This window comes from Necator americanus, chromosome III (genome assembly GCF_031761385.1).
Source record: "Necator americanus strain Aroian chromosome III, whole genome shotgun sequence".
In the NCBI taxonomy this organism is placed as follows: domain Eukaryota; kingdom Metazoa; phylum Nematoda; class Chromadorea; order Rhabditida; family Ancylostomatidae; genus Necator; species Necator americanus.
The window spans coordinates 29,612,120-29,624,366 of NC_087373.1; the positions used below are offsets into that span (position 1 = coordinate 29,612,120).

The following is a 12,247-nucleotide window of genomic DNA, read 5'->3' on the forward strand; positions in this document are numbered from 1 at the left end:
TGTCTACTCAAACAGATGAGCACGGAGATCTTGGTCCGTCAGTTGGTCTGTAGCTTCCCTGACGGGTGCGAATGCTGCCCATGCTGCTCTCATTCTTCTATTCAGTTCTTCTTTCAAGTCGTTTTCCATGTTCATAGAACGTCGGAGATATACGTATGACGAAGTTTCCACGATTTGAGAGCCCTCAAGTTGTACTCTTCCGCCCTCGCAGTAGACGTTCTTCATGAACTGTGTCTTCTTTCTGTTTATTCGCAGACCTATTCTCTTCCTTGCTTCGTTCAATTCAAAGAGTCCTCGAGTATGCAATCGTCGTAGACCTTTTTTCTCCTTCGTTGCCGATAGCAGATGTTCTTTTCAATCGTGTGGCTAAGTCGTATTTTCGCACGAAGGAGACGTTGATCAGAACCACTACAAAAGGATTGTACTACTGAGGCGTCAAGTAGACACCACCTCCGGTTGGTGAGTACGTGGTCGATCTCCGCACTAGTAACGCCATTGGAGCATTCCCATGTCCACCGACGATTATCTTTCTTCATGAAAAGAGAGTTCCCATAAAAAGGGCGAGCGGCGGACAACAGCCCGGCGGGACGATTGCCATTCTCATTCCGGTCCCCTAGTCCAAATGTTCCAATCCTGTATTCCTCTTCTGTGGCCTTTCTTAGTTCTGCGTTGAAGTCTCCGACAACGAATTTGTAGAAGAATTTCTCGTTGCGGATTACTTCCTCCAACTCCTCGTAAAACGCGTCCAATTCGGATTCATCAGCTGCTGATGTTGGTGAGTAGCAGTTGGTGATACTGATGGGTTTTTGGCGCAGAGGGCGGAGGCGAAGACTGGCAAGACGAGGTGACAGGATCTCGTGAAAGTCGACCAGATGCACGACAGATGGGTGAACAACAAAACCAACACCGCCTACATTTTGCGATGGAACCTTCTCTCCACGAATGACGAGTGTACCGTCATTCATCTGTCATAAGTAGCTCCTTCTGCGCTTGATCTCCTGCAGAGCGATCACGTGAAATTTGATACGCTCTGCAGCTCCGAGAAGGGCATACAGGCCAGCGTGTGTGGACACTGTTCTCGCGTTGTAAGTGCACAGTTTGTGACAGTCTCCATGGCGAGTCGTGCGTGTGTCGCCTTGGTCCAGAATCAATGACGTCCTGAGCAACCTAAGATTTGATCGCCTCTCACCGGTCGCCATACTGTCCGATGTCTGAGACGGGAGGGCCCAATGTGCAGGGTACTGAGGCAGTGACTATGCCGGAGTGGCAGAAAGACTTCCCAACTAAGGAGCCCTGCCACGGCGAGCTTAGCTTTCACTACAGGTCATCGCCCTACCTAAATAGATCATGGAACCACCTCGCGACATTTTGCCAAGACGGTGCTGAATCTTAGCAGTGGCTTATTCTTGGCTAGGTTTCCGATTCCGAGAAGCCGAAATGTCGGATGTTTTGAACTCCATCTCAGCTTGGAAGACCTTGTCGGAGGACGAATCTCCGCTCACTCTATAGGCCGACATGAGTTCTCAAGACCCACAAAATCGGAATGATTCCGAATTGCAACCGAACGCGTTGGCACATACCAAGCGGATTGATACGCCAGAGAGTTTTTACTGGACTACTAGAAAGGATTGAGTGCGATGACGCTCATACTCGTGAACTGCACCCTTACCAACATCTGTTCGTGGAGAGGTATCCCAACACTGTCAATATCGTGATATGATCAATGCAAAACATTATAACCTTCATCTTTTCAAAATTATCTGATTTTCCACCCAGTTACAAGTAATCATATTTAATAAGCAGTTCCCACCTTCAAAGGCGGCATACCATGAATTTGACTCGTTATTGGATTTCCCATGGAAAGATTCTATAGGGGGTCTTAGTTTGCGGCAAGCTACTCATCCATTGGCTGTTCCGCTCATCTCTGCGTGATCTTCATAAGAAACGACATGGGAATCGCGTTTGTTCCTGCGAGATGCATTAGAGCGCTCATCCATGTACTCGTTCAGTTCCCCTTATCAGTCTCTTCATTAGCTAAACTTGAATAGGTTGGTGAGGAGATTTTAGTAATCCTCGAAAGATCACACGTTGACGCTTCGCGTGCACAACGGTGGCGCGTTGCAATGCAAGCCATCGTAAAAAAAAACAGGGGCATCCGGGCCCTCTTTTTTACAGGGACCACGGAGAGGAGCGCGAGACCACCTGGTTTTCCTTAATCTATGACTCTGTACAGAAATTTCTTCTTCTTCTTCTTCTTCTTCTTCTTCCTAGCGTTTGTCCCGCGTTGTTGCAGGGTCCGCCTTTCTGCTTCTTGTCTTCCATTTGGTTCTATCCATTGCATCAGCCGTACATAAACGCGAATCTGTTATATCCAGCTTCACACGGTCTAACCAGCGAATCTTTGGCCTCCCGCGCGGCCTCACTCCTGAAACGTCGAGCTTCAGAGCGGTTTTGGCAACAGAATCTTCCTCTCGCCGCAAGACGTGACCAAACCATCTCAGTCGGGCCTCCTTCATCTTCTCAGTTATCGGGACGACGCCGAAGATGGAGCGCATAGTGTCGTTGGATACTTTCTCTTTTAGCGTTACACCTATTGTCCACCTTAACATCCGCATCTCCATAGCGTGTAACACTCATTCCAAAGCTTTCGTCGTCGGCCAGCACTCGCATCCGTAAAGGGCAACAGGACGCACAACCGTCCTGTAAATCTTCGAAAAAAAATTGTAAAATGTAAATCTTCGACTTCAGTCGAACAGGGACTTTCCTGTCGCACGGTACGCCTGTTGCCATTTTCCATTTCATCTATGCCGCATTAACACGTGCTCGACCTTCTTGATCAATGTGGCCTGTGGAAGTCACTTTGGATCCAAGGTACTTGAAACAGTTCACCTTGTTTAATTCGGTGCCATCGACACGAATTGAACCATCCTCTATCCTTGGTCCGCACTCCATGTACTCAGTTTTTGATGTGTTGAGGCGCAATCCATATTTCTGCAACCGATCCTTCCAAGACTGTACTTGTTTCTGAAGATTACCTCGAGACTCCGACGCGAGCATGACATCATCGGCAAAGAGTAGAGTCCACGGGTGCTGCTTCTCGATTTCCTTCATTATCGTGTCCATGCACAGTATGAACAGCAAGGGTGGGATGAACTCTGGTGAACCCCTACTTCTACAGGGAGTGGCCTGCTTGTTCCAGCAGCACATCGGACAACGCTGGTAGGCTTCGCATAAAGCAGCTTTGCCCAACGCACATATTCTTCTGGTACTCTATGCGACCTCATGGACATCCATAACAGCTCATGTGGGACACGGTCGAAAGCTTTCTCGAGATCGAGAAAAGCAAGATGCACACTGCGGTTCTTCTCTCGATGTTTCTCCAGGAGGATTCGGACAGCATGGATAGCATCTATAGTGCTGCAGTCCTTCACAAAACCGCACTGGTTGAGTGAAACGCTAACAATTTTCCTCAGACGAGCTTCCAGGACACGCTCAAAAACCTTCATCGTATGGCACAGCAGTCGTATAGGCCTGTACGAGGTGCAGTCAGCAATGTCTCCTTTCCCTTTCCAGACAGGCACGGTCACGGAAGTTTGCCAAACGTCTGGAGTCCGTCCTTCTGCAACGATCTTGTTAAATAGAGTTGCGAGCCACATGGACCCTCGATCTCCTAGCAGCTTCCAGATATCAGCAGGTATGTCATCGGGACCGGTTGCCTTGTTCGACTTCATTATTGCGAGGGCAGCACTGACATCGACGGCAGTAACAGGACGACAGGACCCTCGACGCTGGGAATAGTTGGGATCGGAGAATTGCAGAACTCTTCGTTACACAAGTACTTGTAGTACTCTCGCCACCTCTCAGGGATCTGACCAGAGCGGCGCAGAACGGCTCCATCAGCTCCCTTAACGATCTTGGTGTGCTCCATATCCAACGTTGAGCGATGACGCGCTCTGACTAAACGATACACTGCCCGCTCACCTTCTCTGGTATCAAGCATGTCCTACACAGCCTTGTAGTGGTCCGACTTCGCCTTGGAGACTGCCTTGACCTCCCTCTTCACCGCTAGGTAAGCACCCCGATCTTCAGGCTGACGCGTCCTCCACCAGAGCTTATACTTGGACTTCTTCTCACGAATTGCCGCCTGAACCTCCTCGTTCCAAAACCACGTAGCCTTTTGTGCCTTGGGCTTACCTAGAGTCGTCTTTCCCAGAGTGTTCTCCGCGGTCAAGCGCATAACGCTGGAAATAGACGACCACATTTCCTCCACACTACGAGTAGGGTGGGGAAGTGCAGATGGAGCCACGGAGGCAAAAAATATCTCTTTTCGATCTTTCAGATTCCACCATTTGATGCGCTGTGTTTCAGTTCTTGGATGTCTCTTCCTTGGACGGGAGATTTTCAAGTCCATAACGAGCAGATGGTGTTGGGCAGCGACATGGTCTGTAGGGATGACTTTTGAATCCTGCAGAAGTCGGCGATCTCGTCGGCGTAACATCCAGAAATCTATTTGGGTTTAACGACCGCCGCTGGTGTACGTGATCAAATGCGATTTTCTTTTCCGATACTGCGTGTTAGCAATGATCAAGTCACTTGCAACAGCATACTCCAGGATTCGCAACCCGTCGTCGTTGTGAGCTCCAAAACCGTATCCACCATGACAACTCTCGAACCCGTCTTTCCGAGAACCGACATCGATGTCCGTTGAAGTCTCCTCCGATTAGAAGTACTTCTTCTCCTTCCAGGGATTGGACGGACTGCTCCAGATCTTCCCAAAAGCACGCCTTCTCTTCTTCACTACAGCCCATCTGTGGCGCATAAGCAGATACGACTCGCAATTCCACTTCTCCTGTATCTACTTTTACAGCCATCAAGCGATCCGATAGTCGATCCACCGCTGTGACGCTATTTCTAAACGACTCGTTCAATATGATACCAACGCCGTTGCGATTTGATGTGCCGTGGTAGATCAGCTTGTAGCCATCGCCTAATTCCCTTGCCTTGGAGCCTTTCCAGCGAGTTTCCTGTACACAACATATGTCAACACGGCGTTTTCTGAGACTGTCTGCCAGTTCACGACTTCTTCCAGTAAGCGTCCCAACGTTAAGTGTTGCCAAGCGCACTGGATGTTGCTGGCGATGGCGGACTAACTTCTTTGGCCGGCTTCGTCCTCTAGCCGGTAGCCCTCGCATATTTGCCACATTGCCCGGGCGAGGACAATGCGCGTCGCTTCTGGGGTACGCCCTAGCTTCTGAAGAACACATAGTAGACATTAGCAGTATGACGCGACGGGGGTGTTGTCCTCGGTCGGCTTGTCGCACTAGCAAGCTAGCCTGTAGCCTTGGCCCAAGGCGGGCTACTAGTCGGACACCTTTGTGGCATGGTTGAACCTGCCGAGACGAAGTCTCGCCACCATAGCTGCCCGACGGCCAGGGCCACCGCTGCGCCGCTTTGAGGCGTGAGGTAGGATTTGCAGCAGGACACTGTATTTGATTTAAACAGAAACTCTCCATGGAAAATCCATACCACGTCAGATTCGTGGTATGCTGTCTTTAACGGACTCGTAAGATTGGTCGACGAGTTCCCTCTACTAAGATTGAGAAAACACTTCGACCGTAAAAGAAATTTACTCTTGCTCCTTCCGCTCGGTGCTCATCAAATATAGAACTATCAGAGAATCGACTTTGAACCACTATCCGCAATTCTGCTTGACGAAATTCTGATTTCTAAATACAAAGCATTAGGAATTTTTGCTACGCATCAAACGTTAACGATGATCACCAGGGAAGAGGAAGTCTTGGAAAGAATCAGGATTCCATCAACTCCTTTCTCATAACATTTGGTCACAACACTGACACTGCCTTATGGGCCAGTCCTCCTGACGATATCGTCTAAGGAAAAAATCTTTTGTTCGATGGTTGAGAGGTGTAGGGTCCGGTTCTTTGGTCATCTATTATTGAATATTTTATGGTCGAGAACAGGATGTGATTGAGAAGCGTTCTGACTGAGTAGCTCCGTGAATCGATTTGACCTCTTCAGTCTTCGTAGGAGATACTGTTGCCGAAGAGTCAATCAAATAAAATTTCTTTAACAATTTTTCTCAAAGAACACTTTTGACAATACCTTGATCTTTGTACTTTGGTTGGTTGTTGTGAATTATATGTTTTCTTCGAAAAACTCAGACCTGCGAAATAATCTCTAATTTTCAATCTGTTTTGCAGAATTTGCCGACTTATCGACGGAAGTCGACGGTGGTCACTACTGTCTCCCTAGACACCGTGCAATCGGAACGGCGCCAGTCAGGAGTGGAGAAGAAATCACCGGCACGTCTTCCACCACTACCGCGAAAATCGCTCTCCTCAAACGTATCGTAAATTCTTTGAGGTTTTGCACGTGAAGTCTTCACAGTAATAAGCACAGGAGAGTGTACTACTTTTATCCATTTTTTAGCCATTTTGTTCCGATGTATCCTTCAAGATGAGGTTTTCTTCTTGTACAACCTTACGTTCAGTACCTCCAAAAATACTGTGAGAAGATCAGGAATTAACTAAATTCGATGTTGAATGTTTAGTTGTGGTATTTCTCGTAAGCAGAACTTATGCATCTATTGCCTTGTGACTGGTGTGTGAACACAGAATTTCCGGAATTTCTTCCTGGTGCTATTGTTTCTTCGAAGGCAGCGGATGTTAGAACTCGGCTGGTTGATAGCCGGTCCAACTGCTGGAAAGCAGAGCACCGAAACACAAAGCTCCTTTCCTTCCTTAAATATGTTTATGGAAACTGTAGCTGATGGAAATCAGTGAGAACATCCCATTGTTCGTGTCACTAGTCACCCACGAACTCTTCCTCGAAGCACTACTATTATAACTGGCTTTATCCAGAGAACACGAAATAAAATATCTATGCGCATAACACAGTTCTGTAAGGTATGAAGAAAATTCCTTGAGTGAAGAGTTTGATTATCCTCGGTTTCGTTGCTTTCAAGGTAGAGAATCTGAAACGACGTTGAAAAGAAATGGATGATGACGACCGTTCAAAACACAAAATAACGTTGTTCACTTAACAATCTTATTTGTGAGCAACAGAAGGGAAATCCAGAGAAATCTAGGCGATTTGAGAGGATGGAGTTCGTAGCACAAATAGTTTCGCTTTGCGTTCTCAGACCTTTAATATTCTATTAATGATGAAGAACTTGAAAAGATTGAAAATTTTGATAGAGGAGATCTAAAATGATGGTCGGAATGATCGCCGTAGCAGCTAGCGGTAGCGTGAAGAAATCGTGAATTATCTGAGATTTCAAGTTCTATTCATAGCTTGCAGAACTGTAACTCAAATCCTACACCATGATCGCTCGGATAGCAACCCAAAAATAACCTAGCACAGTAGCGATCTGTACATTAACTTTTGAAGCATAAAATTCGTTGTTTTTTTTTTTTGGATTCGACCCCAAGTGACACTCTATAATACTTCAGCAGCCAACGAGATTGAGCCCGATCCACTGAATACTGGAGGAAATCCACGATCTAAGTGCTTTATCACATTGTACAGTGGAATTCATTCAATAGATTCTTTTCAGAGAAATGTGGATGGTTTCTTCAGAACTTCAGTATCCAACCACTAGCTAGTATTACCTGTTATATAATCAGGGGTAGCGTATCAGAAATTTCAAGTAGTGTGAAATCCTGGCGGAAAACATAGAGATCGAAGTGCAGATTACGAATATGAGCGTGGCTTCTCTCATCCTTCCCTAATCGTCGTAAAAGACGGGGTGGGAAACGGCGTTCGCTCCTACGAGATATGTTGAGACGTGCGAGCGCTACCGTGCGAGTGCACGCGCGAACAGTAGAAGATCATTGAGTTTTGCTCAGTGGCCTATTCAAGTAAAACACATGAATGAGCTGTTGAAGGAACCGGAGCTTGTGCAATAAGGCTCGTTCTAACGTAAATCGTTGGAACCAACTCGTTTCCCACAGTGGTTTTCAGGACGATTAGGGGAAGCGGGGTCACGACCATATTCGTGTTTCCATGCTTTATGTTTTCCATAAGGTTTCCACACTACGTCAATTTCGCGATACCCTGTCTTTAAACTTCACTTTTTTGATACTTTTTGATAAGAGCCCATCCTTTGTAGAATCAAGCTAATATGTGATACACATATCGCCGCTACGGTCATACGTCATTCGAGCAACGTAATCACCCTAGCTAACATTTTTTTTAAACAATAATTGTAATTGTACAATCATGTCGGAGAATTATGATGGATTTGGACCTTCTCTTAAGTACGTCCTTGCTAATGTTAAAATGGTGGACGTGGCGTAGTATGAAGGAGCTCCTACAGTCTCACCGCAGTCGAGGGTCCGAAACCGCTGAATGCCAATCAAACCTTTCATCCCTCCGGAATCATTAAATTAGTGTCGAATTTGTTCCGGAAAAGAAGAAATAACACAACAACGAAAAACACTGCTTCTTCGCATCGATTGCTCTCGATTGATTGGATTATTGTGACGCATCAAGCACATATTCGCGAATCTGTAGAAGCCCGAAGTGTTATCCTATCTCGTTGTCAATTCCCAGAGAGATGGTCCTGTGCCAGACACATTATTCTTTTACATCCTTAATGCCAATGTGGCTTGATGTTCAATGAAAACGGCAGGGGTTCTTTAAAAATCAGCAGCCATCATTCTCTTCCATACATGAAGATTTTCAACCCGAATAGAAATCTTTACTAATGAGATAATCAAGTCGAACCGATATACATACATTTATATATGTTTATGCTATCCCTTTTTATTAAAGTGGGTTTCATTCTGTGATTTTAATCTCTTCAAGCAGGTAGTTGTTAAGGAGATATCTTTGCCCGACCATTAAGAGATTTGTCACCACAGTATTTTTGAATGAAATGCTGTCACAATGGTCTACAAGTATATTTTTGATGTTAACGTTCAACATACTAGTAGTTTCACAAATTTCACTAGAAAACTGGTTTTGTGGTCAGATAGGAATAATTAGGCTCCTTTCTTATAATTCTATGTCGGGTCATTGTTGGAAATACGCAGGTAAATGAAGTTTCCCAGTAATTCTAAATTGTTGCGGAACAAAACAAACTTGTTTTCTTTAGCTCAAGTGAATCACTGCTGCGCTATGCATGACAACTGTTATGACCTTCAGCATGGACGTAACACATGTGATAATAACTTTTGTAATTGCTTAGAGGTAGTTTTTACACCCTTTAGTTTTTAATTTCCGATCTTTAAATTTTTTGAGCCCATCAGTATTATGATTTTACCCTTCTAAACGTCCAGCTTCGGACTTCTTGTGGTTGTCGCTTTGTTCGGCTTCATTATATTTTCTTCGGTACATGTAGAATCTAGACTCGTCTAATGCCACACGGGACTTAATGCTAGTAAATCAACTTCCAGGAGTACAGAACGGAACACTCGTCTCTTGTACTACTTTATCCTTAGAACACCAAGGCACAATCCAAGATCTATTATATATCATGATCATAGTCCGTGTGTGTGTGTGTGTGTGTGTGTGTGTGTGTGTGTGTGTGTGTGTGTGTGTGTGTGTGTGTGTGTGTGTGTGTGTGTGTGTGTGTGTGTGTGTGTGTGTGTGTGTGTGTGTGTGTGTGTGTGTGTGTGTGTGTGTGTGTGTGTGTGTGTGTGTGTGTGTGTGTGTGTGTGTGTGTGTGTGTGTGTGTGTGTGTGTGTGTGTGTGTGTGTGTGTGTGTGTGTGTGTGTGTGTGTGTGTGTGTGTGTGTGTGTGTGTGTGTGTGTGTGTGTGTGTGTGTGTGTGTGTGTGTGTGTGTGTGTGTGTGTGTGTGTGTGTGTGTGTGTGTGTGTGTGTGTGTGTGTGTGTGTGTGTGTGTGTGTGTGTGTGTGTGTGTGTGTGTGTGTGTGTGTGTGTGTGTGTGTGTGTGTGTGTGTCGGTGTGTGTCCACCCGGCGACGGATTGGTGCGCCGGCGCCAGACCAATTATATGGGGTGCGACGGGTCCACCGGCGTCGAATTTCTGTGTTGGGGTTTAAAAGTATCGCACAGTAACTTCGTTTGCATGTCGCAAAAGGTAAATGGGACGTCGCAAACATTTCATAGTTCCACTTTCCGCGTTGCTTTTCACCTCTACGACTCCTCCGTTCTTCAGAAAGTGGAAACACGGATGCTAACTGCTGCTTATATAGTAGCCAAGTGTTTACATGATCTGATGTGGAACGTTACCTTTATCAGTACGATGATGTCATTCACTTCATTTTATATGGAGCATTATTCTGTGATAACGGTTGAGGGAAACAAGAGAGAAACCTATGCTTTGAGTAATGATTCCAAGTCGTGTCTATATTACATTGGTATCGAAGGAGTGCTTAAAGGTGAAGTTTGTGTGCCCTCCAAATGTAGAAGTGACACGTTTGCAAAGAAAACTATGAATCTTTAGCCTAAATTTCCTTTAAGAAATAGAAGAAAACGTTATAAGAAAATCACAATTCTAATTTACAGATTTACAATTTACATTTACAGAAAATGTCACTATTATTAATTTGTTTTCATTAATCAGTGATGACGAGCGGAGTGAACAACAGAGAAAGTCTGAAGTCCGGCTTTAGCCGGACGTTCTGACTGGTATATACTAACGGGCTTATTCTGTGACGTGTGTGTGTGTCAGTCACGAAATTCGAAAAAGGGGGTGTGACGGGTCCACCGGCGTCGGATTGGTGCGCCGACGCCAGATAGCTGTAAAATGGGTTGCGACTGGTCCCGCAGCGTCGAAATGATGCGCAATAACTTCGTGTGCATTTCGCAAAAGATAGATGGTTGCAGCCGATTTATAGCCGTGGCCACTGGGCGCTTTGCTTTTCAACTTTACGACTTCTCCGCTTGTGTGTTTCCTTCTTCGTTCCTCAAGTTGGTAACATGCCGTTCTCAGAAAGTGGAAGCACGCATGCAAACGGCTGCTTAAATCATAGCAAGATCTGACGATAGAACGTCCATATCAGTATGATGATGTCTTTCACGTCATTTCATGCCAAAACATCATTCTTTGATAACTGTTTGGGGGAAAACAGAAGGAAAACCCATATTTCGAGTGATGCTTTTAAATTTTGTCTATAATATAATGTATTGGTAAGGAGTGGTTGAAGCTGAAGTTTGAATATTCTCCAAATGTAGAAGTGACGCGTTTAGAAAGGAAACTATGAAATCTTTCGCCTTTGTTTATAATAAAAAAAAGATGAAGAAGAATTGTTGGAGGTACATAAATCTAATTTCACTAATATTGATTTTCATTGATCCTGCTGCAAATCCTACCTCACGCCTCAAAGCGGCGCAGCGGTGGCCCTGGCCGTCGGGCAGCTATGGTGGCGAGACTTCGTCTTGGCAGGTTCAACCATGCCATAAAGGTGTCCGGCTAGTAGCCCGGTCCTTGGGCCAAGGCTACAGGCTAGCTAAGTGAGGAGGTAGTACGACGATTCCGGTGCCAGGCTGCTAGCTTGCTAGTGCGACAAGCCGACCGAGGCCAACACCCCCGTCGCGTCATACTGCTAATGTCTACTATGTGTTCTTCAGAAGCTAGGGCGTACCCCAGAAGCGACGCGCATTGTCCTCGTCCGGGCAATGTGGCAAATATGCGAGGGCTACCGGCTAGAGGACGGAGCCGGCCAAAGAAGTTAGTCCGCCATCGCCAGCAACATCCAGTGCGCTTGGCAACACTTAACGTTGGGACGCTTACTGGAAGAAGTCGTGAACTGGCAGACAGTCTCAGAAAACGCCGTGTTGACATATGTTGTGTACAGGAGACTCGCTGGAAAGGCTCCAAGGCAAGGGAATTAGGCGATGGCTACAAGCTCATCTACCACGGCACATCAAATCGCAACGGCGTTGGTATCATATTGAACGAGTCGTTTAGAAATAGCGTCACAGCGGTGGATCGACTATCGGATCGCTTGATGGCTGTAAAAGTAGATACAGGAGAAGTGGAATTGCGAGTCGTATCTGCTTATGCGCCACAGATGGGCTGTGGTGAAGAAGAGAAGGCGTGCTTTTGGGAAGATCTGGAGCAGTCCGTCCAATCCCTGGAAGGCGAAGAAGTACTTCTAATCGGAGGAGACTTCAACGGACATCGATGTCGGTTCTCGGAAAGACGGGTTCGAGAGTTGTCATGGTGGATACGGTTTTGGAGCTCACAACGACGACGGGTTGCGAATCCTGGAGTATGCTGTTGCAAGTGACTTGATCATTGCTAACACGCAGTATCG

General features: G+C 46.0%; 8 protein-coding genes across 9 annotated transcripts; 2 read left to right on the forward strand and 6 right to left on the reverse strand.

Annotated features, from left to right (window-relative positions):
* Window positions 1–3: 3 nt before the first annotated feature.
* RB195_011364 (uncharacterized protein) lies at window positions 4–225 on the reverse strand (the record flags this gene model as incomplete). Its single annotated transcript, XM_064192737.1, has 1 exon — window positions 4–225. One exon carries the CDS (start codon window positions 223–225, stop codon window positions 4–6), a length of 222 nt encoding a protein of 73 aa, XP_064050320.1.
* A 53-nt stretch (window positions 226–278) lies between these two features.
* On the reverse strand, window positions 279–965 carry RB195_011365 (uncharacterized protein; the record flags this gene model as incomplete). The annotated part of the gene is made up of 1 exon (XM_064192738.1): window positions 279–965. The coding sequence occupies one exon, from the start codon at window positions 963–965 to the stop codon at window positions 279–281; it is 687 nt and encodes a 228-aa protein (XP_064050321.1).
* Window positions 966–2,267: 1,302 nt separating this feature from the next.
* On the reverse strand, window positions 2,268–2,621 carry RB195_011366 (uncharacterized protein; the record flags this gene model as incomplete). Its single annotated transcript, XM_064192739.1, has 1 exon — window positions 2,268–2,621. The coding sequence occupies one exon, from the start codon at window positions 2,619–2,621 to the stop codon at window positions 2,268–2,270; it is 354 nt and encodes a 117-aa protein (XP_064050322.1).
* Window positions 2,622–2,802: 181 nt separating this feature from the next.
* Window positions 2,803–3,731, reverse strand: RB195_011367 (uncharacterized protein; the record flags this gene model as incomplete). 2 transcript variants are annotated; one of them, XM_064192740.1, is made up of 2 exons in its annotated part: window positions 2,803–3,105; window positions 3,171–3,731. In XM_064192740.1, 2 exons carry the CDS (start codon window positions 3,729–3,731, stop codon window positions 2,803–2,805), a joined length of 864 nt encoding a protein of 287 aa, XP_064050323.1. The 2 variants fall into 2 exon arrangements, with proteins under 2 accessions (XP_064050323.1, XP_064050324.1); XM_064192741.1 differs by having other exon boundaries at window positions 3,165–3,731.
* A 272-nt stretch (window positions 3,732–4,003) lies between these two features.
* RB195_011368 (uncharacterized protein) lies at window positions 4,004–4,498 on the reverse strand (the record flags this gene model as incomplete). Its single annotated transcript, XM_064192742.1, has 1 exon — window positions 4,004–4,498. The coding sequence occupies one exon, from the start codon at window positions 4,496–4,498 to the stop codon at window positions 4,004–4,006; it is 495 nt and encodes a 164-aa protein (XP_064050325.1).
* A 91-nt stretch (window positions 4,499–4,589) lies between these two features.
* RB195_011369 (uncharacterized protein) lies at window positions 4,590–5,513 on the reverse strand (the record flags this gene model as incomplete). The annotated part of the gene is made up of 1 exon (XM_064192743.1): window positions 4,590–5,513. The coding sequence occupies one exon, from the start codon at window positions 5,511–5,513 to the stop codon at window positions 4,590–4,592; it is 924 nt and encodes a 307-aa protein (XP_064050326.1).
* A 2,728-nt stretch (window positions 5,514–8,241) lies between these two features.
* Window positions 8,242–12,220, forward strand: RB195_011370 (uncharacterized protein; the record flags this gene model as incomplete). Its single annotated transcript, XM_064192744.1, has 5 exons — window positions 8,242–8,279; window positions 8,845–9,056; window positions 9,119–9,213; window positions 10,144–10,366; window positions 11,559–12,220. 5 exons carry the CDS (start codon window positions 8,242–8,244, stop codon window positions 12,218–12,220), a joined length of 1,230 nt encoding a protein of 409 aa, XP_064050327.1.
* On the forward strand, window positions 11,618–12,220 carry RB195_011371 (uncharacterized protein; the record flags this gene model as incomplete). The annotated part of the gene is made up of 1 exon (XM_064192745.1): window positions 11,618–12,220. The coding sequence occupies one exon, from the start codon at window positions 11,618–11,620 to the stop codon at window positions 12,218–12,220; it is 603 nt and encodes a 200-aa protein (XP_064050328.1).
* Window positions 12,221–12,247: the final 27 nt, after the last annotated feature.